Raw genomic sequence first — 27,400 nt, 5'->3', positions numbered from 1 at the left:
GCCACTTAAAGTGTCTTGAATCTCATGCTAGGTTTACCTTCTGTGATGTCTCAATGCCTGTTTCAATCCAGGCCTGTTTCCACGGCAGCACCGGATTTGTTTCCACGGCAGCATCGGCCATCAAGTGGCAAGCGATCCTGTTTTTGTTCACACCCCTCGAGCCCCCACCGTCACATTCTGAGAGGGCAGCACAGCTGGGGGCATATCCCAGAGAAATCACGACTGCTTTTTTCTTCTCGTTTATAACTCGTCCTTTCAAGCAAGGCAGCCATAAAGTTCAGTCGTGCTGTCTTCAAACAAACCTGTTATTGCCTGTCTCTGATTCTCTGTCATTCAGAGCAAAGACCACCATCCCCTTTCTCCACTTTTTTCCGGTTTTGAAGGGAGGAGGCAGTAATCTGGGCGATCGGAGAGACTATGACCAATGCTGCCAAACCGAGAGCGAGCAATTTGGCAAAAGGACCTTAAGCATGACAGATGTCTCTCTCTCCCGCTCTGTCTGTCCGTCTCTCGTTTTCTCTCGTTATTCCCCTTAATGTCAAGAGGCAGTTCGATGTTTTCTGTTTTCTTCTTTCTGTTTCAAGTCCCAATTTCACATGCTCTGTCATCTGTGAAAGCTCATATGTTAAAAGGATAGAAAGATGGTATTGGATTTGTCAGTTGATGCCAAAGGACTTTTTCGGCCACAGAAAGCTGCTTTCTTTCACTCCGTCCCATCTCTTCTGGGTCTCGTTGTGTCTTAATCTATCTCTTTCTTTTTAGATGTTTGAATCATGGGGATATATGATAGGCACATGACTTTCTTCAGAGTTATGAATACTGAATAAAACCTAAAACATTTGGTGATTGTGGTTGTTGCACCTCCGTGTTTACGTCGCACTGCAGAACATGAATGTAGTATGTGTGGTTATTGCGCAAATACATAAACTGTCTTCCCCAATTCACAACGGAAAGCTTAAAGGGATAGTTCGCCCCAAAATAAATCTTTTGTCATCATTTATTCACCAACATACCAGTCCAAACATGTATGTTTCACTTTTTTCTATCAAACACAAAAGAAAGTAATTTTGAGAAATGTCTCAGTGGTTTTTTTTGTCCATACAATGGAAGTCACTTGTTTGGTTACCAACATTCTTCAAAATATCTTCTTTTGTGTTTTGCGTTTACATTTATTGCATTTGGCAGACGCTTAAAGCAACATTGCATTATACTATACATTTGTTTCTAAGTATGTGCAATCCCCTGGGATCCAACCCACGACCTTGGCGTTGTTAGCGCCATGCTCTTACCACTGAGCTACAGGAAAGCTGACTTTTGCGTAAATGAGTTTTATCGCTGTTAGTAAATTTAAAACGAGCTTTAAACATTTTTACATATATTTATATTTTTCAAAGTTCAGAGTTTGTTCTTTTGTTTAAAATGATATTGTAGCTGACCACTCTAGTGTTAAGGTTAAGCAATTTTTTAGAGGGTTTTGACGTAGATTGAAAATAATTTTATGGAATCAGATTAAATCTAAACACTTTTTTTTTAACTTTTTAACAAGCAGTACCTAATACCTAGATTTCTTTTAGTGTTTGGATTTTAGTGTACATATGATAGCAGACAAAAATGCTCTGCCAAAAAAACAAAAATAAAACCCTAATAAAAAACATGGTTCTCAATTAAAATATCATTATGAACCATTAACTTTTCCCAATCAAAACCATCACAAAATTCCTTTTCGTAGTTGTTTTGGGCATTATTGTAATTGGCTTATGGATGGTGGGATGTTAAATCCTAATGGAATAATGCCCAAAAGACACTACAAAAAGGAATTTTATAATGGTTTTAATGGAAACCATTTTAATTTCTGTAATGGTTTCTGTTAAGTTTCTATTGTTTTTTTTCAGCAGGGATCCTACTGGAATAATGGAATAAAAAACTATAGAAACCCAATAGAAACCATTACATTAAAACCATTACAAAATTCATTTTTTTCTAGTGTGTTTTGGGCATTATTCCAGTAGAATTAAACATCCCACCAATAGATTCCATCACATATACCAGTAGAACCATTATAGTTTCCATTAAAACCAATACAAATCCTTTGAAAACCATCAAAACCATTACAACTTACGATAGAACCCCAACAGAAACCATTACAGAAATTCTAATGGTTTACAATAAAATACCATTATGAACCATTAGATTTTTCCATTAAAACCATTTCTGTAATGGTTTCTGTTGGGGTTCTATTGTTTTTTTTCTGCAGGGTTATCATTAAATAAGTTATAATGGTTTTAATGGGATTTGTATTGGTTTCAATGGAAAAGGTCATTGGGTTGTAATGGTATTCTAATGGAAACCATTAGAATTTCTGTGATGGTTTCTATCGCTGCTGAAAAAAAACAATAGAAACCATTAAAGAAGTTGTAATGGTTTTGATGGTTTTCAAAGGATTTTTATTTGTTTAAATGGAAACTGTAATGGTTCTACTGGTATGTGATGAATTATATTGGTAGGATGTTAAATCCTACTGGAATAATGCCCAAAACACACTACAAAAAGGCATTTTGTAATGGTTTTAATGGAAAAAGCTAATGGTTCATAATGGTATTTTATTGTAAAACCATTAGAATTTCTGTAATGGTTTCTATTGATTTTTTCAGCAGGGACCCCACCGATAGAATCCATCACATACAGTCAATACCATTATAGTTTCCATTAAATCCATTAATTCCCATTATAACCATTAAATCCATTATATTTTCTATTGTGTTTTGGGCAGGGTTCTGTTTCTTTCAGCAGGGCGTACATAACTCACATTGTTTTCAAAGAAAACTGACAAAACCACAAACAAATGTATTTCCCAGGTTCACTCTTAAAAGTAAAGGTGCTTTACGAAGCTTTTTGTCTAAATAGTTCCATTAAGAACCTTTAACTTTTTAACCCAAAAGGTTCTTTGTGGAACCAAAAATGGTTCTTCTATGGCATTGCTGTAAAGAACATTTTATGGACCTTTATTTTTAAGAGTGTAGGTGAATCTGCATGGCTTTGATTTTAAAACGTCCCTACCAATGTTAAAACAAAACCTGTGCCCTTGGTTTAAATGAATCATTTTAATTGTCCTCGGCTGCTGCCACAGAGCAGGTTTACAGGTTGGCCTTTCCTTATTAACCCAATTAGCATCCGTTTCGCTACCACAAATCTTTCAACGGCGCTTTGAGTAAAAACAAGCGAACAAAAACGACCACCCACTAAATGACAAATTTTCTTTCCCTTGCTCCCTCATTCTCTCTTTATTCCCTTCCACTTGTTCAGATGATACTTCCTCCCTCTCTCAACCTCAATTGTCGTGAAATTGTCGAGAGCAGAGATCCTCTCTCCATTTTACAGAGATGAGCGCGGGTGAGACGGAGAGGGGGGGACTTGATTGCGGTAAATCGATCTCTAATCACCCCCGCGCTCTGTGCTTTTATCCCCTGCATCATCCACGGGGCTTAAGAGGGTTCGGAGTTGTATTTACATGCTGGGTTTTGAGGTATTTCTCTCTCTTCAAGCTCTGTCTGATACCGGTGTCATAACATGCCATTGTAATCCTCTGGAGTGACTCACGTCTTACATTGCATTGTGGGAACTGAAATCTCCGGCCCTTGATTGCGCACTTCAGCCTCCACTTACAGGTTCAGATATGACTCGTGCTTCCGTCGAGCGGGTTGTTGACCCGGACGCACGCTTTCTCTCTTGTTTCTCCTCCAGTTTGACCCATGTTATTCCCCCGTTCGCGGTCCGACGCGGCCCTTTCGTCGTCGGCTTTGTGCCAGCCGAGATGTGCCCCAGATAAATGCTGGAATGGCACGTTAAAGAATAAAATGGATGTTGTCAAGGGGTTTCTTTCAAAGAGGCAGCGTTTGAATAGAATCGGATCTTAAATTGAAGAGGTGGTCTGATGCTCGGAGGTGAGAGAGCTACGTTGAGGGGGTTGAAATGGTTTATGACCTTGTGGGCAGCCAGTTGTGTGAGTAGAAGCTGTGCATACTGCCTGTTCTGCTTCTACCTGACCTGTACACAGGAAGAATCCACAGGCATAAAACTCTATTTCTTTTAAAGCTCCGTCCTTGAGGAATAAAGTGAGACTGGAGAGAGAAAGCTAGAGAGAGGTACAGCAGTCTGTGCCCTGTATAAATTTAACACTACTGACAATTTACAGCTAGTCCGTGTCGACTGATATGACGCACATACAGCGACCGTGTCATTCCATCGCTGCAGCAAACTGATGCTAATTCACCACAGCGTGAAGAGGCGAGTGGCATTTGGAATAGCTGGATGCTTTTGGAGGAAAGCGCCCCCGACATCCTGGGGTGGAGGTTGGAGGGGGGCATAGAATCAACCACCAATGAAAAAGAGCCATTTCCAGGGCTCTCCCATAGCGGTCATAAAAATAGGCTTTTGTGATGACAAATATAGGAATTTACTGTCTGTAGTTACAGAAAAGTAGGCAAGATTGAGGCTATTGCATTTTTTTACATTTTCCAACATAACTTATAGACTTACTGTATATAAGTGTCATCCTTTGTTTTTTCAAGTATATGTGCCAAACTGTACCATTGTAATAAGAACTAGATCTTAATATCATATTTAGTAATAGATGAAAAGTGTTACACACCATTATGATTGGAAGCAATGTAACACTTGAAATGATGTAAATAAGAGCACAATATGAGTACTTGTATTATTGTGTAAATGCTTAATAATATTTCTGTATATTAAATATATTCAGATATAGGGTATAATGTATATACACAGTATAGTATTTTTCCTCTATTTACCTGGAGGAAAATGTTCAGCTGTTGATGTTTCATAACTTAGTTTTCACCATATCAACATGTATTAAGTCCTAATGAAGCGTTTTGTTTTTATTACCTTAGAACAGTGGTTCTCAACTCTGGCCCGCGAGATCCATTTTCCTGCCGAGATTAGCCCCAACTCTGATAAAACACCTGAAGAGGCTAATCAGTGACTTCAGGAACAGACCCGTTCAACAGATTGTTTGGCATATCGCATTAAAGTACCGCGAGAGCGATTCAAATGCGTACCGAGCAATCTGCGGTACTTAAATGTCATACGCTGATAGATTTGCACAGCGCCGCATTAAATTGAAAGCATCTATTCCTAAAGATGCTGATTAGCTTGTTCAGGTGTTTTATATCAGAGTTGGGGCTAAACTCGGCAGGTAAATGGATCTCGCGGGTCAGAGTTGAGAACCCCTGCCTTAGAATGAGCTATTTCTATCTACATACACCATGGGTCCCCCTGCATAGAATTCGCCATGTTGTTTTTACAGTAGCCCTAAACGGACAAACTGCTCTACAGAGAGCGTTGCATAAATATGTTATCTCCTTCGGCAAAGAAGTGAAAATGCAACGTCATCTTTGTCCTGTGAGAGTTACCGTAGTGCTTCGAAAGGGAGGGGTGGAGAGAGCCATTGGTTGCAATTCACAATCTCACCTCTAGATGCCGCTAAAATCTCCACATTGGTCCTCTTACATTTATAGTGAATCCATGGTAAGACAATATCACTTTAAAAAATGTTTACATGTATGTTTCTACAGAAAGGACACAGCAGAATAAATGCAGCCTGTCGTATTCGAGTCATCTGTCTCAGGCCCTGGTGATGAAACTTATTCTGCTCTTGTTGAACAGAGCCAAGCTGCCATTTATGCTGAATCGGATCTATTTGGTCTCGAGCTCTCTTAAAGATCCCGGGTAATCGTGTTACGTCAGGACCCTTTCATGTCTTATCAGTTTGCATTAAAAGTGGCACATCGAGCGCAGGAAAGGATGCACCGCGCAATCTGCATAACCTTCAAAATCCATTAGATTTTTCACTTTTCCTCAAAGACACCTCTTTCCTTTGACGGCATTTACATATTTATCGCGCCTGATCGTAATATACACGTGTTTAATATTTTATTTTCAGGTGTCGGGCTGTAGCGCGCAGGTGAGAAATACGCTGAGGTGGCTGTCTCAACCAAGGTTGTCAACACAAATTTCTCTCGTCTCTCTCTTCCTTTTGTTTTTCCTCCGCCACTTCATTCCTAATGGAAGCGGGTGACAGTAGAGGGAGCCGAACGGGGCTGTTGACCTTTCATATGATTTGGAGTAGTGGGATCTTAAGCGAAATGAGGATTCCCAGCACCGGCCAGGCTCACCATTAAAAAAGAAATATGGATCAGGGGTGTCGAGTTCTTTTAACAGAGTCAGCCCATTACTGGTGCTTTATGGTCTAATTGGGAGCGTGTCGTCTCTATAAGAGAAAAGTTGTTTATGTCCCTGCAGGTCCTTATAGGTACCACGGTGAGATGGGTTATGAAATCGGTCAAGGTAACATCCATGCATTAAGGCATCACGATGTCTGGCAGATGTTGAGGGAAAATAGTGTAAGAAAACCACTGAGGCAGCAAAACAAGTGCTGGGGAAAAACATCTCAGATTACTAAAGCACATTTGTCTTGTTTTGTAAGTTTTTTCTGCCATTGCAGGGCTGTAGGTAGTGAATGATTGGATGTGTTGGCGACAGAATCTGTTGTTGATCTTCAGCACCACCTGCAGGTCAGAGGATGCAACAACAGGTGTATTGTGAGAGCACTTCTAGTAAACATAAACATAAAGGCAAACATTAAAAACACAGATTAAAATGCTGAGGCAAACCAACATTAAAAACACATCCTAAAAAGAATCAATTTAGAGAAAAAGTGTATATAGCTGCAATGATTCATAAAGAAGTTTCTTAATGCTCGTTTTAATGGATGGGGGGTACGTGAGGGATTCTATAGGCATGCGCCTGGCACAAAATAAACACATAGCTCGCTCCATCTGTCCCACATCAAAGTGTGCTATTTGCCTTCAGTATTTTTGTGAAAATAGCTATGTGATTTTACACCCCTCTTCCTGTCACGGGGGGGGTCGGGCTCGAGTTGGGATTTATAACTGATCGATGCAAGTGCTCACGTTTCCGTCGAGATTTCTGAATGGCAAAGCCATTCGTCTCTGTGAAGAACGCAGAGAGAGAGACTGGGAAATATTTGTCTTAAAATGCAACTGTTTTATGATTGCAGCCCATGCTCGAGCATTTTTCAGTCCCCTAGGAAGCAGATTAGAATATATATGGGTAAACGTTGCATAGCGGCAATCAGCATTTCCTCTGGCTCAGCACAAACCCAGATGAGATCAATAGGATATTAGGCTTGTGTACATAGCAATGAGCTGAACGATCACTGGAGTCGTTTAGGACACAGTGAGAGAGACTGTGATATATTATTGACCAGCCATACAAGACAAGCCAGTCCTGTGGGAGGAGGGCGCGTGTGTGTGCGTGCGTGCGTGCGTGCGTGCGTGCGTGCGTGCGTGTGCATAACTGTGGTAACATTTGCTTTACATGAAAGATAATCATCTGTTCACTACAGTGTGGTTTCCAGCTACACCTTGTGTTCTCAAGTATGGATTATGGACGGGGCAAATAAACCCAGAGGCCTAGTGGCCTTAAAGACATGGCAAATGTGTTTATTTGAATTTATAAATAATACGGATGTCACTGTTATGCTCATTTTTGTAATTGTGAAGTCTCTTTTATCTTATTTTGCAATGTACTGTAATTTTTGCTAATTCAGAAAGTACATTTCACAACACAATGTTGCAGACTTGAATCAGTTTGACTTTTATAAACTGCTGTTAATGTTGAGTTGTAATTGTTTTAATGTAATTGAAAAATACCATTAAATCTTTTAGTATTATTTTAATTTGTCCTTGTTAAACTCCCTATTAAAAATTGTTTTTTAGGGAAGAAGCCCCGAGCCTGGTAGGCTGTAATGATAACAAGCTTTGATCCATAACTTTAAATTTTTTTAAAAAACACAAAAGTTAGTTATTGAGCAATAACTCATTAGCAATCAAAACTTTCTCCTTATCTATTATAGCGTATTATAATGATTTATAATTTTAGTTTGGTACTGTCTGGCACTATTTCGCAAATAATGTGCGTTTGACCCACGTCCAAAAAGTAACTCCATAAAAAAAACATTTTATGTTTTAAAGAAAAATAGTGATAGAGAAGCAAAAGTTATGGATTGCAGCTTTAATTTGTTACGAAGACTTCTATTTCGACATTTTTTAAAGACACCATGAAATTAAAATGGACAACTCACAATTTTTATGGAATATTGTAGTGTTTTTTTTACAAATGACTTATCTGTGTGCTTCATCTTTTTTATTTCATGTGACCTCATAATCTATAATCAAAAGCGTTTTCCTCCGCCCCTCAAAATGACCTCTCTTGACTTCCGAACGGTGCGATTGGCAGGGCTTCAATGACTGACTGACTGCAATCTGGCATTCAAATCTTCCTCCATTTTGTTAGCAACACCCAACTTCCAACGATTCTCAGTTCTCGATGGACGAAATCAAGTCCACATTTTTTTTCTTATTTTAGAAGCCGTTTCACTCGGATATACGTCACAATATTGGAAAAGAAGACAATCACTACTTCCGTTTTATGCCGACTTTAACTACAAGAGGCATGTGGTCATGCATAATAGGTGTTGTTAGGGACAATTTACAACCTCAAGTGCCTCCTTTTAATAAATGGTTACTAAATAAATTGAATTTTAAAGACATAAATTACAGAACATTATTGTATGGGACTATATAATGATACACACAGTGTTTGTGCAAACAGGTGTTTTACATCATAGCTGTTGCTATGTTTTGTTTTCTAACATGCCAGGAACTATGCATCACCCATCAGCATCCAGAACAGAAACAATGCATTTTATCATTTCTTTTTGTGATCATAGTGGTGGCAAATGTACCTCAATTATACTCTATAGTAGCAGCAACTGTAGCGACTGTGGTGTTTTGGTAGAAGATATGGTAAAATTTTGCAGACGTAGTTGTTCTTGCTCTGTGTAAAAGAGGACCTCTGAGAATCTAAGATGACAGGTTTTCCTGAACTGCCTTTAGTGCAAAAACGCAACAATGATCGCAGGTCTGGTAGCTGGATTGAGTTTTTGTTCCCAGCAGCACAGTTCTAATCATTTCCCTTCACTATTCGCAATCCCTTCCAGACTTAAAGACAGCCCCGTGGGAGCCCGAGTTACCACAGACATAATGTATTAGGCCATGCTTGTCTTTACAGCTAGTGATGGATGGATATAATATTCAGAAGGAGCCTGCTGAATAATGCATATGGATGTTTTAATGTTTCATTCGCGGTCAACTCTGGAAGTGTGGGAGATATCTTTGTGGATTGACCCGTGTTCTGCTATTCTTTAGACTGCTGAGCCATCGTGTGTGTGTGTGTGTGTGTGTGTGTGTGTGTGTGTGTAGGTACGTGTGCGTGTGTGTGTGCGTGTGTGTGTGTAGGTACGTGTGCGTGTGCGTGTGCGTGTGCGTGCGCGTGCGCGTGCGTGTGCGTGTGCGTGTGTGTGTGTGTGCCTGTGTGCCTGTGTGCATGCGTGCGTTTTTCGTCTCACTGTGCCTTATTAATTCTATAGATATTCCCCTGACACACAAACACACAGCCTCTTTGTAGACAGTTCACAATATGTCCACACATGTCTATTTGTCATCCTGTAGCAACACTCTTGCATGGAATAGATACATCCATATTACTTGAAAGACACATTGTTTGGTGTTTTTGGTGTATATGTGGCAAATGACAAAGAAACGACATGTTTTTATCTACTTGACTACTAATGGGTGAAGGTAACAGCCTTCTAAATGTGTATGTGTCTGCCCATATGTGGAAACCGATGTGTTTTTCTTCATGTGATTTTTTTTTGCTCGCGCTGGAAAAGTTCTATCTGACGTACCTGTTCGGTCAACCCACGTAAGGGCCGATAAGAGAAGAAATTGCAAATTTCCTTGCATTTAGCATCTAGTCTGGAGGAACAGAATGCTCTGAAACTGAAATATCCTCTGCCTGGAAGTAAAGTATATCAGACTTTAAAAGGGAAGTAAAGTATATCAGACTTTTGTTGGCAGTCCAGCCTTGCTTTTCATTACCTTGAATAGTATTCCCTATTTCATTCACAACTGAAATTGTGCACAAAGAGGGACTGATTTACCGTGCATTAAATTCATCTCTGCATCATTTTGGAGATTGTAAAGAATGAGAGGACTAAATATCTGGAAACAGATCTAGGAGTCATTATTGCAGCTGTGATAAGGATACGGCATGGAATTAGGTAATAGTTATGGATTTATGTAATGTATTTTGTTTTCTAAAAAGCTGAAATGTATCCAAATGAGTTTGAGAAAACTCCTGTCTTTGATTTGTGGGGTGAATAGAAAGCCCCAGTCCAAAAGATGCTACTTGTCTCTTAATATGCAGCTCTATAAAGGAAAAAATCAGCTTTAAATGTCCAGTGTATGAAATAGCAGTAAGGTTGCGAATTGCAACCAACGGCTCACCCCTCGCTTTTAAAGCACTATGTAGGCTGACTAAGATGTCGTCACGTTTTTGCTTCTTTGTCTAAGAAGATAACATATTTAGGAAACACGCTCTGTAGAGCAGTTTGTCCGTTTAGGCTACTGATGACGAATTCAATGTAAGGGCACCTTGCGGTGTATGTAGAAAGAAATAGCTCATTCTAAGGTATAATAAAAACATAACGCTTCATTATGTAAGGTCTTTATACACCTCTGAAGACATAGTTATTTATATTAAATTACATTTTTGTCAAAGATCCTCCAAACTCTGACATTCCCCTTCACTCCTGTGCTGTCGTACTGTTTCCTACTGCACGTCTGAGGGGTAAAACTCTAGGGTCCAGGCATATGGCTCCTGACCACACATGCCCTGTCCTGCCAGGACCCCCGCTTGCCGAGAGTAACCTTTCCATGTGTCTGTGTGTGTTTTGCAGCCCATCTGAACCAAGAGAGAGAAAAACCGGTGGTGTTTCTCACAGCCCGCGTTCATCCTGGAGAATCACCTGCTTCTTTTATCTGTCACGGTAAGACCTTGTCTTTTTCTTGACACGCATACACAGATTTCACAGTGATGTCTTGAACTGTCGAAGTACAAAACACTGACCAATGTTGCATCACAACAGTTTTTCTTTTGTAACTTTAAGTTCTGTTGTGTCGTGCTCTGCTGTGAATGAAGGGCAGTGAAGGAGGAATAGAAAACAGGAGGTCACAGAGTCTAGCGCAGATTAGAGGAAGTGTCAACTCACCTTCTCTGCATCACTCCTAAATCTGTTTAAAGCAGGTGATTGAAAGACCTTAGCTGTCACAGGGCACAACACTTGCTGACACACCAGTCTGACAAAATGCCCAGATTTCAATTCTATCAAGAACATTTGTTGTCTGCATTACACCAAAAAGGCTTTAATAAATGCCCTTGATACCAAGTTAAAATGTTACAAAAACAGTACAATATGACAAAGGTTCGCTGTGTAATGGGTATAGTAAGAAACTAAAGTACTACATTTTTCATTGTTCCTCCCACATTCAAATCCTTTATGAATGAACTCCTTTTAAAATAACATTTAAATTATTATAAAATATGAATAACAAATGATTTATTTAATTATAATTGATTCTAGACGTGTGTGTGCGTGTCTAGTTAAAATAATGTAGTTGCAGTTAGAATGGAGTATATGAGTTTATATATCGGCAGTAATTATTTATATTATTTATGTATTTATATTTTATTTCATATTTATTTGTTTATTTAACTTATTTGATTAAATATCTAATATTTGTATTATATAGTATTATTATATTTTTTATTAGAGTTATGTTATAGTAAAAGTAAAGTAAACATGTTTTTTTGACGGATCGATTGCAATATTGATTATGTTGATTACAAATACCAGTGTTAAACTGTGGTTACTGTAGTAAAACTATGGTTTATTTGTGGTTACTATGGTTTTAGTAAAATTACAGAATTTATATAATATTTAAGGGATAATGTACAGGCAGCCGGTTGTTATCGCAGAAATAAGCCCTGACAGTGTGATCAGGACCCGAAAACTGGACATGAAATGTGAATTTGAAATATTTTATTCGATAATTTTTACCGAATGCAGACCTTCCGCGGGGAAAAGCCGTTTACTTTCGGTTTTAAGGTAAGAAACGGCGTTCAAATGTCACGAACAGGCAATTTGGTTTAATCATTTGTAAATACAATGTCATATACTGTATGTTATTAAAAGATATATTTACATTTCATTTGTCAAAAAAAACCTGTCAAAATGATTTGCTGCATCCGGGTTACCGTGTGTTATTAGTTTTGAGAGGTTATTGTCTGGGAATAACGAACCTGCAAATGTCGCAACTGGCCAATCAGAATCAAGCATTTCAACGAGCCGTGTAATAAAAAAATATAAAATATAGGCCTATATAAAATATAAACTGTGGTTAGACCTGGTTATTTTTGTAAAGACAAACATTAGATTTTGCAGTGTGTGAATATACATATTTCAAAGTGTACAAATATATTCTTATTGCATTCTGAGCACATCTGCATTAATGCATGCTAAATGCATTTGTCTATAATGACTGCATGCACTCAAACTGGCATAAAATCCACAGGTTTGTGCAAAACCTAATGATCTGTGTTTTTCCCAGCATGCTCTGATAATGTTCTAAAGAGCATCTTATGTGCTTCAGTGGAAGCATGAAGAAACTGACCTTTTGTTAACAATAAAAAATCTGACCTTTTACCATGGTCATTGTCACAAATTTGGTTACGTTTGATTAGTGAACTGCAAATAGTACAGAATCTTTTCATTTCATCATTTGTTCTAAACTCAGTCCAGGTTAATGAAACAGCACCACAGCCCATAATGTCTATTTCTGACCCTGACTGTATGTAATGTATATAGTATCCATTATATCAGCAATCTAACACCCAGCGTTGGTATCGCTGATATCAGACACCGCCGCTGTGTGCTGCCAAATAATGGAGGACGGTCTGTGAATGCGATTAACAGCGTTCTGTCTTTTCTCAGCGCAAATGTCCATGTAGCTAATGACTGAGTTTGGCCTTGTTGTAATTCTGAAGAGGGTTTTTACACTCAACGGAAGTTTGGTCAAAATGAAGCTTCAAAGTCACCTGCCCGGCCACCTTAATAACAGACACGCGCCGTGCCGATATGCATGAATAAATATGGGAACTTCAAGCAATTAGATAGCATAGCAGTGTGGTCTGCTTCTGTGCCACATTGACTCAATTAGAGAGCTTGTTATGCCTCCATTAGCACTAATGAGCAGGACAGAGTGGGTGAGGAGTTGAGAAAGAGGGGGAAATGAGATGGGGTCTGCCCTCTCTCTCTCTCTCTCTCTTTCACACACACACACACAATCACTCTCTCTCTCTCTTTTTGTTTACCTGTCAATTATTCGCTCTCAGTACAGGGCAATTTGAAGGACAACAAGTGGCCACCACTATTGACATGCCTCACTCTCTCTCACTCTCTCTTAATCATTCTTTACTCTAATTAGTATGATCTTCGTCTCTCTTATTTTGTGTTGTCTGCTCTATTTCATTTGTATTGACTGGAGGTACGTTTTAATTCTTCCTATTGTCCAATTATTTTTGTCTTTCTCAACTCAATTTGTTCATGGGTGGACTTATTATTGTGTGTATTTGTTTTCGTTTTGTCTTTGCTGCAGGTGTCATTGACTTTCTGGTCAGCCAGCATCCCATCGCACAGGTGCTGCGCGATCATGTTGTCTTTAAAATCGTGCCCATGCTCAACCCTGATGGCGTTTACCTGGGAAACTACAGGTCAGAAAGCAACCTGCACAAGTACTGTTTATAGGAGTAGCTCAACAAAAACTACTCAAAAATGAATTCTGTCATAATTGACTTACACCCAGTATAGCTTTCTGTCTTTTGCGCCGCACACACTAGTATAATGAAAATATAATGAAAATATAATGACATTTTATGTAATAAAAGTGAATGTGAATCCAGGCTGTTGAGTTCAAAAATGACAAAAGCATCATAAAAGTCTCATAACAGCTACAGTATATATAACTCCTTATAGTTACTATCCAACTCTTTATATTCCTCTATACAACTCTATATATTACATCTTTATGTGAGGAAAACTAAACTTTGTTTTTTTTCAAGTTTCTATTTGAAGAGTCTCCTTCTATTTGAAAACTCCACTTTTAAACATTTTCACAAATCGTGTTATTTTTTGTGTTAGTTAGCTGTATTTTTAAGTTAATATTACTTAATTAAAGCAACTCAACTACAGTTTAGTGGATATTACTTAAAATGCACAATAAGAAAACAGTTTTTAAAAACAAAGTTATCTGTTTTTGCAAATGAACTCTCAATTTATAATAATAAATGGTTTTTGTGTTGCAATCCTCTGCCATAATTTCATAGGATGTATGTTATGTCATGACGACCTCTGCTAGTTTCTATAGATGACATTTCAGACATTGATTATCAATATCATCTAATGTTTCTGCAAATACCCTACATGTGATGCGTATAATAGCATGCTTAATCAATGCTGAAAATGAAAAATGTGTTATTAACCTTAACTGTAAGCATGGAAGTACTTAGGAGAAGAATGTTTGTACAAAAGCCTTCCTTTCAGAAAGTGAATTGCCTTGTCATTTTAATAATAGAACCTTTAACGCCCCAAATCTTCTTGGTATGCATTATGTAATATTTTCAGGATGCTTTTCAACTTGCTGAAGATGAGTTTTCTGCTTAATGACACCTTGAGAGAGGGTATTTGATTCTCACGGGTCATAAAATGAGCAAATCATAACCGGGCTTGATGCTAAAATGTTTATTTAACACTTTTAATCGGCTACCGAATTACCATTTTGTTGTTACACTAAAAGCAATTTTTCTTTCGAAATTACAATTCTTTGTGCTACCATTGAATTTTCAAAAGAAATTCCCAATTGTATTACTTTTCACACTACTTTGTATAAATGTGCAAATGAACATAGTTCTAAGAAGTTGCCCTTTAATGCTGATCTGAGACCTGCTTGCTGTAATCAAATCTCATGCTATAGTGGTTGTGGGTGTTGAAGCCACTAAAGTCTGCACTGGGGCTGCAGTCGGTCATGCACGGCAGGTGTTGTCTTCACTCCTAATCCCATTATTGGCTTTTATATAATGGTGGCGATCATTCTGAATACGCCAGCGGCTCGCTGTGTTCTCCCAAAGGCCTGCCGAAACCCCGATGCTGGCTGCCACCTAGTGTCGACTCTCTCACACTGCGGCACTGCAGAGGTGGATCAATGCTAGCGACAGGGCTGACATACGGAACATCGCCACTACTGACCCCTAGGTGCTCTGAGCAGCAACTTTAACCGATACTGCCTCGCTGTGAGCCAATGAGCTCCATAATTAGAGATTTGATCCATCTCTCTCTCTCTTTGTGCTGAATCAGTGCTTTTTCTGCACCTAGAGAGAGAGAGAGAGAGAGAGAGAGAGAGCAGATGCAGGAGGGGACATGGGATCAATCCTTGCTGACTGGGGATTAGTGTTGTTCTGAGAGCGGCAGCATTGACTATAGGTTCAGCTCAAAGTCACAGAGCCTCAGCTGGACAGCAGCAGGGGCCGAGGCATCTGTCTAGTCCTCTATCGGTCTGCTGCCTCGAGGAAAGAATGTAACAGACAGAGACTCAGGGGAAAGGGGCGGTGTTAGACGGTCACACTATAGCCATAAGAACACAGACTACCGGTGCGTGTTCCGATGGCGTGGAAAATCCACTCAATACTACCAGATAGCTGCAATTTTGTGGGTGTGTCTGTGAAATGAGCAGCAGTGTGGTTATCTTCAGTGTAGTCTGTGATTACTTTTTAATATACTGTTAGTAAAGTTACCCCCCCACAATGTCACAACAGCATCATTTTAAGTCAGGTTGAGGCCCTTTAAGAAGTGGGCCCTGTGCCCCTAAATGAGAAACACTGATATACTATATAGACGTTGTTGCCGCTGAAACCATTACATTTACATTTATGCATTTGGCAGACGCTTTTATCCAAAGCTACTTACTTTGCATTATCCTATACATTTTGTTTCTAAGTATGTGCAATCCCCTGGGATCGAACCCACGGCGTTGTTAGCGCCATGCTCTTACCACTGAGCTACAGGAAAGCTACAATATAAACCTAACATAAACCTTAACTTCCGGTAGACCGCCACAAAGAATCAATAACAGTTGAGTATAGTTTTAATTTAATACAATTAACATACAATAAAATATGAATATAAATTGATATTAATACAAATGCAATATAAATTAAATTATTATATTATAATCAAACTTCGGGCCAGGTGCGTGTGTCCGATGAAACTGTATCAGAATAGATAAATATGCACATATAAAATTTGGTAAGATTAACCAAATATTTAATATTGTATATACAGTATGTAATATGTAACAATGTGATCCTTGGAACATCTGCACCTGTTGCTCAAGTTCATAGAGAATAATATACTGAAAATGTCTGCTTGTTGATGCAGAGTTTTCTTTGGCTTTTCACACGCACGCACGCACGCACGCACGCACGCACGCACGCACACACACACACACACACACACACACACACACAGGCTTTGGTTGACTATACCCGTGGGGACAGTCCATAGGCGTAATGTTTTTATACTGTACAAACTGTATATTCTATCCCCTATCCCTAAACCTAAAGATCATAGAACACTTTTTGCATTTTTTTTTGCAATTTATTAGCTTTTTTGCCCCTGGGGACCTCAATTTTGGTCCCCACGGTGACACGAGTCCCCATGTGTTGGTGTGTATTCAGGTTTAGGTCCCCACCGGGATATACAAACATGAACGCACACACACACACACACACACACGCACACACATTGAATCTGTATGGCTGAGCCCAACTGTGCTGTTCAAACTGAATAACTATATCACTTTAAATCAATAAAAGTAACGAATGCCGTTTTGTCTTGACCAGCCACAATGAATGACATCTAATCATTTGGGTTGCCCCGCCCCCATGAAATCTCATTGGTATAATATCAATCAGCTCCAAAAGTTTAAAAATGTTTATCCATACATTAAATATGTTTAGGTTAGCTTTGATTTTTTATTTGGCTTGAGTGAGGACAGAAACACATTTGGAAGACACTGTGTTGGTGTCTTTCATTGTCAGATTGTTTGGTTTCTTTAATTGCAGGTGTTCTCTAATGGGCTTTGATCTGAACCGTCATTGGCAGGATCCTTCCCCCTGGGCCCACCCCACTCTGCATGCTGTCAAGCAACTCATTGTCCAAATGAACCAAGACCCGGTGAGTGATTATATCATCTACAGTATATACACCTACTAAACACTATTAAAAATATAGATACTGTGTATAATGCCATATCTTGTTGTCCAGTCTGTCTTATAGCAAACTGAAATCCTCACCATTCCAATTTCATCTTACTGTGGAGTTTTAAATAAAGGCAAAAAAACAGTACGGCTGCATTTACACTGCAAATTCTGATATTTTGATACATATTTTTGATACTTGTAAAGTAATGTCTCATCTGTTGTGCAACAAAGATGAAAAAATCCAATTTAGAGGACAGTCAGATACTGTAAGTTTTTGGCTGTTATAGGTCGGATGACCAAATGCCAAAAAATCTGATCTCCTAAGTGTTGTTGCCATTGATATGCGACAACATCCGATCTGATGCCAGGTATCGCTAAGAAAACTTGTTTGATAGTGTAAATGTTTCTCCCCCGAATTAATAAATAAATAAATAAAATATTGTTTCTATTTGCATTTATTTGCAGAACGAAAACTGAAGGAACAGGTCAAAATAACAGAAAATTTGCTCTGTATCTGTACAGACCTCAAATACTGCAAAGAAAACAAGTTCATATTCACTTTTTATGCAATACAGTAATATTTGTACATGTATTTAAAAAAAGTTTTTTACGATTTTATCACACTTTTCATGTGTCTTGAAATTCAGCAGACACTGGACTGGAATGGGCACAATACATCTAGAAATGCTGATTAAATGAAAATTTGGAATGGTCTTTGCGGCTGTATGTGTATTTAAGCTTTGACCAACAATCAAGTACACCACCCCTAAACACACAATCAGTTTGTCTATGAAACTCAATGTTAATGTGTCTAACCACATCCTGGCTCAGCATATAAGGGCCAATGTTCCGTTTAACCTAGCACAACTCAGCATCTTTCTGAGTCTTTATGTATGTATGAGTTTGTGTGTGTTTGCAAACCAGGTGAGTCTCCCATGCACAGCGTCTTCTCTTGTCTTTTTTCTACTTCCTTTATGTTAATTATAGCAGAAGAGTGAGGTTGTCGGATTAGTGAAGGTCAGATGCTGTCCTGGGAATCATCTGCCCTTTCCTGCTCTTTCACATCCTGATAAAACCGGCAGGCACGCTCACGCAGGGGCGGAGGGCAGCGCCACACGGCTTAACCTTTCCCCCAGGCCTGACGCGTTGATCAATGCGTTCCTTCATGGTAGACTGATCTCCCCTTGTCCCTCACATCGCTACAAATATATACACACACTTCATCACATTATGATCTTACATGTACAGAATAACAAGCAGTTTTAGGGAAGCGGGAGTTCTGGTATACTGAACGCAGATGTGATTCGGCTGTAGGCACGAGGCCGCTGGTTATGAGGCCAGCTCGTGTGATATTAATGCTTCTTCATTGTGCCTTAAAGAAAAGAGGAAAGGAAGAGGAAAAAAGAGAAAAGAAGAGAAAAGCGTGTATCAGGTTTAGACAGATGTGTAAGATGCTGGTTTTACGAGGAGCCAGCGGATGAAGGCAGGGCAGATGGACTCCAGGGAGAGGTAAACATTTTATAGCTCTCTCCGGATCCCTTATTTTGTGTCCTTGTTTCACTCCCTTCTGTCCTTTTAAAGAGATTTAGTGAGGTTGGGTAGATCATAGTCCCCCTTCTCCTGCTTTTGTATAGCTGTTGCTAATAATAAACCCACAGTACGTTGGAGTTGTTGTCAGTTCGAGCACATGAAGTCGGAAGTTCACCTCTCATCACGATGAGGGTCACCAAGGGAACATAACCAGGAAAATGTTATTTCCCTTAGTAAGTAATTAGTCATTTAGCTGATGCATTTATCCAAAGCAACAGTACACATATTACACAGACAATCCCCACGGAGTTAGGTTACTCTGATGTAATACCTCATAAAATGCCCTTGTATGGTTTAAAGGTGGAGTGGTTGATTTGGAACGGTGCTAACTTTAGCCTGCTAGCACTGAAATTATAATCCCACCCTCTATGCGATTCGCCATCCAAAGCCACGCCTCCTCCAAACACATGAATATATTTCGTAAATCCACGTAACGAATTACAAACTAAATCCATTAAATTCTTCTCGAAGCATGTACATACCTGTCCAAAAGAAAGAGAGCAACCATGGTATCGTCTTTCAGACCCTTTGCGTGTCGGAGCTGTCGCCATCGTGTAAAAACTGAACCGATGTTAATTTGAGTTTTTCCTCTTTCATGATCCAGACGTTTTTTGGTCACTGCTTTTTCAAAAACTGACTTTCGTTTTGTAGATTTACTTGTTGTGGGTTCCGCAGAAAAGTTTGATTGTTGCAGATCGTCCGACATTCTCCCTGCATTGAGCGCTGCGGCGCTGATGACGTATGATGTCTGCGTGAACAGGGTGCGCAGTGGTATGCAAAATACGTTGGCTGAAAATGTACACATGACCAGTCACAGCGTTCGGCCAGAACGTTTTGATTGGGCAAACGTTTTTTGGTTCTACTCCTTTCACAGACGAAATATAATTATAAAAATATTATTATTATTATTATATACTTTTTGATTGCTATCAGGATGTAAAGAAATTTCTGGACAGGATCACCCACCATGCCTTTAAATATATATTTTTCCAAATCTGTAAAGGATTATTTTCTTCTAAAAATGTTATTTTTTACTCCACCTCGTGTCGTTCTAAATGTGTATATAAATGCAAAAGGAGACATTTTAAAGTCCCCGTGAACGGGAAGTTGCGATCGTTTTTACTTCCGCATTCTGACACATTTCCGAGTGAAAAGGAGTTTCAAAGGAGAAAATTAGTGGGTGTGGCTAGCGTTTTTCACTGCGAATTTATTGGATGTGTAAAACAGCTGTTGCATTGATTTTGAAGTTAAACTGGCAGCAGACATTTGAAGGGGAGGAGTTAACGGATGCTCCGGCCAAGCCATCTAATTTACGTCATTTCAGATGGATAGTCATTTCAGGGCGGAAAATGACCCACATTGATAAGCTATTTACTACAGTATAAACACTGCAATATTTCATGAAAAAATAAGAATTGTCATTTTTAATTTCACTGGGACTTTAAAGTCGGCATGAAACGGAAGTAGCGATTGTCTTTTTTTTCGTATCGTGCGATATACTCGAGTGAAACTGCTTCTGAAATGAGAAAACAATGTAGTGCGGGACTTGATTTCATCCACCAAAAACTGATTTGGTCGTTAATAGGTGAAAGATGTGAACGCCAGTTTGCAATCTGTCAGTCATTGCAGCCCCGCCCTCGTGCCATTCCTCGTGACCAGAAGTGAAGAGGTCGTTTCAGGAGGGGGTGGAGGTTAACGTTTTTGATTAAAGATTACAAGTACAAATGCATTTTTAAAAATTATTGATGTGCACGGATAAAAATACAGGTTTAAAACAACGACATGTTGGTATGTAAATAATGACAGAATTCATTTTTAGGTGAACTACACCACACCTAATAATAATTTGCAACTACATTGTATGAGCTTTCACACTGACTTGATAAAGAGGTCACATACAGCTCTTTCCTGAGGAACGGGATGCGTTTTATGAGGTACCTAACCTGAAATGTAAGCGCTAGTCATGAAATACAATTTCAAACCGCTGTGACACCCAAGCGTGCCTGATGATCTTCATTGAAAATGAGGGCGGCTGGTTCTTATGGCTTTTGGAGCAATTGTGATGGCTCTTAGGTTTGATTTTAAGATGCACCCTACTAAGTGTTACTCTTGGGAAATCAAGAGACAAGAGAAATCACGATGTGCACAATGAGAAGAATATTATTGCGAGATAAGTCTTCTTATGTGAGCCAGTAATGGCTGGATACGGCTGTAGTTTTGGATTACTTATGCGGTTGTTGCCGTTCACTCATTTGGATTGGACTAACTTTAGCCAATAAATCTCAAAAGAGATGCACATTCCTCTCTAACACCACAGCAAACATCTCACAGCTATACACACAAATACATGCCATCCCGAGACAATCGAAAGCCAGAATGACACTTGTTGGGTTAATCACATTAGACACAGCATAGATCAAAGATGGGATGGTAATCTCGGGGTGCCCAGCCAGTGACCTCGGTGGCAATGCCCACTGCCCACTATGCAACATCAAAATACATATGTTCAGACACAAACACATGCTAAGCTACCACATGCTATTCTACAACACCCATTGTTGTAACCATTAACACTATCGTTAGACTTACACCAAGCCAAATATGTTTCAACCCGTGCTGGCAGAGATAGCAATTAAATTACCAAGATGAATTAATGTAGCCGAACAAAAGGCAGCAGTGCTAAAATTATACTGATTAATAATCTATTTTTTTAAGCATTTGTACACGGCATCTGCCGAGTTCACATGTGTGGTAAGGATATGGCTCTTTTTGTCCTAATGAGTGCGCTTAATGAGCTTAAACAGAGCTTATTTTGCCACTGTCACTGAGTCGTATAGCAAAAAGCACAACATAATAAGCTTTCATTTTTTTTGTTATGCTGTGCGCCTCGTACACAAGCCCATATTTAGACACATTTTGAACACCCCATTGATGCACACTTTCACGTTCGATCCATCTTTTTGAACGCCAACGTCACCTGAGCGGGTTTTAAACCAAAACAATTTGCCACATTACACTCTCGAGTGAGCTTTGGTCAGGTGGGAAACGACTCAAAGTTACTGATGCAAGTGTGTATAATCTGTCCATGAGCGCAGAGTGTTTGTTTAGCAAAAAGGAAAGAGAGACGGGAGGGGAAGAATGAGGAAACAAATGGACCCATCTCAGCTGCGTAAAACACTGCTTTTCCAGCCCATTTATCACGGAGGGAGAGGGATTCTTTTTGATTGGCTGATTACCTCGATCATTCATCATGGCCCTCATATCCCCACCAATCTGACAACAGCATTTTGGATAATTTGTTAAAGATGACAAAAGGGCTGGTATTGCCATGGTTCATTTCTGACCTTTTTAATATTAGAAAATTAATTTTCCGTCTGAAACAAATGTATTAGATCCTGTCAGGTTGCTCAGATGAATATTGCACCTCGAAAACCCCCATCCACCCACCCATGCCTGTGTGTTTGCCAAGCAAACGAGAGAGAGAAAAGAGGGAATGAAGGTGTCGAGACGTCCTCTGGTGTCAGATGTACCTTTATTAGTCATCTCTGAGATTTAGGGGCAATTTTCGTTCATCATCACTTCCTGTTCTCCGTCCCTCCATCATTTTACACTCAGTGACGAAATACCCAGACTTATCAGTTTTTATCTGATCTTTCTGTCTTTGTTTTTCTCTTGTTTTTAAGAGTATCTTTTTAAGTCAAAAACACACAGGCACATTAGATGAGATTTTATTGTTTGCTCAAAGATGCTGTTCACCCAATAATGAATATTCTGTCATCATTTGCTCCCCATCATGTTATTCCAGATTTTTATGATTTTTTGTGGAATAGTTTTTTTTCTTTTGAAACCTGTAAATCTAGATATCTTTCTTTCATGGAAAGAAGTAGTAGTTATATAAAGAAGTCCCTGGTCACCTCCACTTTCATTTTTTAGAAGACAGCAGTGTAAACATTTGTCAGAACGGTTCTGCATTGTTGTATTTTAAAATTCAGCAACTCAGGGTAACAACTCATATGGACTCACATGACATAACGAAAATAAATAATGACAAAAGTTACATTATTTTTGGGTGAACTCTTAACTCTCAAAAAGGATGTGTTATATAATAACAATTTTTTTGTGTTATAGAATTTTAACATGTTTTTTTAACACCGTGTCTACACCAGACGCGACAGGCACGACCGACACAACAAAAGACATTAGAAACACATTAGAACCCATTATAATTTTAAATTTTGTCCACAATGGATGCGTTGCGTCGCGCCTGTCACGTCCGGTGTAGACAAGGTGTTACAGGTTATGTGTCATTTTGTGTTGATTTTATGTTGAATAACTAAAAGGGACAACATAGTGTTTAGTTAAAAGTAACACAAAATGTGTTATCCTTAACTAGACAGAGATGTGTTGTTCTTACCACAACAGTTTTTAGTGTTCCTTGTTTGAAAAAGAAAAGAAAAAGTTTTGTACTCTTGCTGGTAAAGGAGGATGAATTTGTTGCACTAGAATGTTGCTGCTGAAAGTCATAATTCAAATTCTTTTTTGAAGAACTGACTAAACATCACACTATTCCAATTTCTTCTTTCATTTTCCATGTAATTGTGTGTTTTGACCTCAAACATAATGCTTTTCCCATCACAACTGTATTTCTGCATTAACAAAACTGCTCAGGCTCTTTTCATTTTTTCAGTCGTCTGCGGAGGGAGAACAAACTTTTCGAGCGTGCGGAATCTGTTGTATCCTCTTTTCGTAGGTACTGCTGATGCTAAGAGCTTTGTGGTTAAATGCATCAGCTTCTAATCCTGCTTAAATCAGCACCATTTCTTAATTCATACAGATAAGCAGAGCATTTATGGGCCTTAACAGCCCAGACTAATTACTATTCCTTAGATAAGTGCTCATCCGACGAAATTCTTTTGACCTTCTATTTCTTCTCAAAGGAGCAGATTGGCGTTTACCTTCCGTCCTTAGACGCAGCCCAGCAGTGAGTGTGATGGGCATCGAGTCCCTTTTTTATACGTGCTTGAATATTCAACACGTCAACACACAAATTATGCTCTATTTTCATATTCCTCATTTCTTAATTGCCCTTAATTGCTTAATTACAAATTCAAATGAACAAATCTAGAGGTCAGAGACGCTTGCTAATTGAACAATCAATCAGCGTTAAGTTAGCCGAGTATTGTCCACCTGTGATTGACAGCACATTAAGACTGTGTGATTGGCTGTCTGTTTGTTGACATTGAGGGCCGTAGATGGCGACTGTACTTTCCTGTCGTTGATGCCGTTGATGTCGCGTACGAGGATAATCGAGTTTGAATATTGTGACGGGGGACAGAATTTTTTTTACTTTGAAAGGTGAGAGTTTAATACCACAGAAATAGGCACATAAGGCCTCTTTTTCTTTCATGAACTCAGTACTACGATAGAAAAAAGCTGGTCCCAGATCAGTGCTAAAAGGTCATTTCTACCCCCAGGTAGGGAACGGCTCTTGCAGAATGAAGCACTGGCCGAAAATTTCATTTCCGCTCTTAATTATGTTGTTAACGGAGCAAAACGAGCAAACGAAGCTTGCTTAAGGAACATGGTACTTCATGCGTGTAGTGCCATTACACGGCATGTAAACTTAAGCATCTCTTTGAGCAACAGAAAAGGTCAAAAGTGTGTGTCTGCATGTGCACGTGCGTGTGTGTACCCCGCCCTGATTTTGTAATGCATTGCAATTATCAGGACAATTAGACATACCCGATTCCTGGACTCAGTGAACAGGGTCATTGTAGTTATAAATCTTTAAAAAATTGTCTGTTATTTATGTTTTATCATTGTTTTGTAGTTTCTAAACATTTTTAAAAAAGGTACCACAAAAGATTCTTCACAGCAATGCCATAGAACCAAGAACCATTCAGCCAACATGGTTCTTCTATGGCATCATGAAGCACTTTTAATTTTAAGATTTGAGATTGTAGTTGTATCAAACATGTAAACAAAATGTACTTAATGATGAAAAGAATTCAAAAGCGTAGTTTTGGTGCTTCTTAGTTTCAGCTTAATGTAAGTTTTTCAGTATATTAAGTTTTTAATGTACCGTAGTAGGCTATATTGTTATTAAAAATAAAATTAAATGTTTTTGGTTATTAAACATGTTTTTGTTTGATGTACTTTTAGTTAAGTATAATTAAACTGTCTGGGAAACCCTGCAAGGAGCTTCCTCAACAATGACCAGTGCACCTCTCTCTCTCTCTGTCTCTCTCTCCTCTTTTTTGTCTGTGTGTTGTTTCTCCCTTTTCCTTGCGGGCTCCATCCATCAGACTGGCATGCGTACAGCCGCCCCACTCACAGCCACCATATTTCACCGCCTGCCATCAGAGGCCTGACAGCCCTGCGCTCACAAGGAAATTGCTTTGGCTGTGAGCGGAATTTCAAGCACCGGGTGCTGCCCGATCCACCCCCCCCCCTCTTTCTCTCTTGGTCTCTGACTCCTGATATTTCTCTCTCTTTCTTTCTTCTGCTTTACCTCCTCCTGGCGACCCGCAGGATTCGAGGTGCGCTTCGGAATGTGTAATGAAGAGAAAAGGTTTGGCACAGATGTGGTGTAGATAGAGAGATAGAAAAAAGAGAGGGAGGGGTCAAAGGGTAGAGGAGTGGGGCCTGTTAGGCTGCATCAGATGCTTACAAGGTACACAACCGATAGAGAGAGAGATAAACAGCAACCTCAAACAAAATGGCCATTACTTTGTCGCTCTATAGATAAGCATAGCAGGATGCTCCTTCTCGTGCTTTATCACTGAAGTGCTGTGACTCACGCTCTCTCACCCACACACGTTTACACACGCATGCGCAGCAGCGCGTCAAACAGCACCCCTCCACGCGTCAATACCTTGTTCCGCTCGACAGCGTGATCGTCCTTCAACACAAAACAACACGAGTGTCTCTCTCATCATCACGTCAAGCGCCGGCTTAATGATGTGGCAACCATGATGGAGACAGTACAGCTGTACACGGAGCGACAGTTTCCTGCACCGCAGTGCTGCCAGACTGGAACTGAGAGACCAGAGAGCCAAAATGGCACGTGGGTGGCACAAGAGGGGGCGTATCTAAAGGGCTGTTCCTTTCTCGCAGCATCACTTTCAGGACTGTGCACTTTTTCTGAGGAGAGAAACACTTTCACACATGTACAGTCCCGGTTATTCCTTTTTTCCTACTTTCAGCGAAGCTAGTATGCTTTCTCTCCCATTGTCTTTGTTACAATGTTTGAGGTGTCACTTCACTACCTGGACTGTTTTTTCTGACAAATATTATTGTATGGGTTTGCTGGTTCATAATAATCACTTATTTTGCATTAAAACGCCTGATCTGAGGCCCCCGGATGAGGCCACGAGGCGTGTCTGCATCGCCTGCTGACTCAGGAACATGAATTAATCCCTCTAAACCGTGGCAGTTGTGACAGCTGTTCTATAAAACACCCAGTAGTGTCGTTGCTCTTTTGGAGGATTGCGATGAATAATGCTGTGCTTATTTCTGCAGTCTGAGCATCAGTGATGGGAAACCACGCTATAGTTTGATAGTTTAATATTTAAGGCGTTTGCTTTTGCTTGTCTTTGTTTTTGATTCTTGTCATTTTGTCTCCCTGCCTGTTTTATGGAAAGGTTACCCGTATGTTAAAGGAGTAGTTCACTTCAAAATTTGCCCCCATTCACTTTCCATAGTAATTTTTATTCCTACTATGAAAAGTCAATGGGGGGGATTTTGAAGTGAACTACTCCTTTAACACCTTTTTGACTTCCTGACTTTTTTTAGATTTTGGATCATGTTTTTCTGTACCACGAAAGCATATAGTCAGTGTTGGGTGTCACTAGTTACTAAGTAATTAGTTACTGTAATTGAATTACTTTTCCCTTGAAAAAGTAAAGTAAGGGATTACTCTTATTTTTTCTGTAATTTAGGATATAGAACGTAATTAGTAATAAGTAACTAAATACTTTTTGGAGAGAGTAATTTGTACAGTAATCTAATTACACTATTGAATATGTAATTAGTAACTAGTAATTAATTACTTTTTGAGAGTAACTTACCCAACACTGCATATAGTAACCACAGCTGTCAAGCTCAAAAAAAGCCATTTACAAAGTACATGTGCACTGGAACACACAAATAGAGGTAAAATCATGCGTGACTGAATTGTATACAGTTATGCCATTTTTATTGTAATTCTCCTTTGTGTGTGTGCATATTCAAATTGACATGTGCCAGGTTTGTGACATCATCAATGACATCATGCTTGGTTCTCCGTCCACTCCGTTACTCATTCTGTCTCGCTCGTTCTGTTTTACAGAAAGTGAGTTTGGAGTTCTACATCGATGTCCATGCCCACTCCACCATGATGAATGGCTTCATGTACGGTAATGTCTTTGAGGAAGAGGAGAGGGTGCAGAGACAGGCCGTTTTTCCTCGATTACTGTGCCACAACGCACCTGACTTCTCTCTTGTGAGTCCC

The 27,400-nt window shown here is 39.3% G+C and overlaps 1 protein-coding gene across 2 annotated transcripts in view; it reads left to right on the top strand.

The window, feature by feature from the left end:
• Positions 1-27,400, top strand: part of agbl4 (AGBL carboxypeptidase 4) — a 287,406-nt gene that overhangs the window by 244,014 nt on the left and 15,992 nt on the right. For both annotated transcript variants that reach the window (XM_057357635.1, XM_057357636.1), the window contains 4 exons: positions 10,904-10,993; positions 13,662-13,776; positions 17,182-17,293; positions 27,239-27,391. In XM_057357635.1, the coding sequence (XP_057213618.1) occupies positions 10,904-10,993; positions 13,662-13,776; positions 17,182-17,293; positions 27,239-27,391 (470 nt within the window). The remainder of the gene's footprint in view (positions 1-10,903; positions 10,994-13,661; positions 13,777-17,181; positions 17,294-27,238; positions 27,392-27,400) is intronic.

The sequence above is a fragment of the Triplophysa rosa genome, linkage group LG17 (genome assembly GCF_024868665.1).
Source record: "Triplophysa rosa linkage group LG17, Trosa_1v2, whole genome shotgun sequence".
Lineage (NCBI taxonomy): Eukaryota > Metazoa > Chordata > Actinopteri > Cypriniformes > Nemacheilidae > Triplophysa > Triplophysa rosa.
Note: the sequence above shows the minus strand (reverse complement) of the source record. Positions and strands in the feature narration are given on the sequence as shown.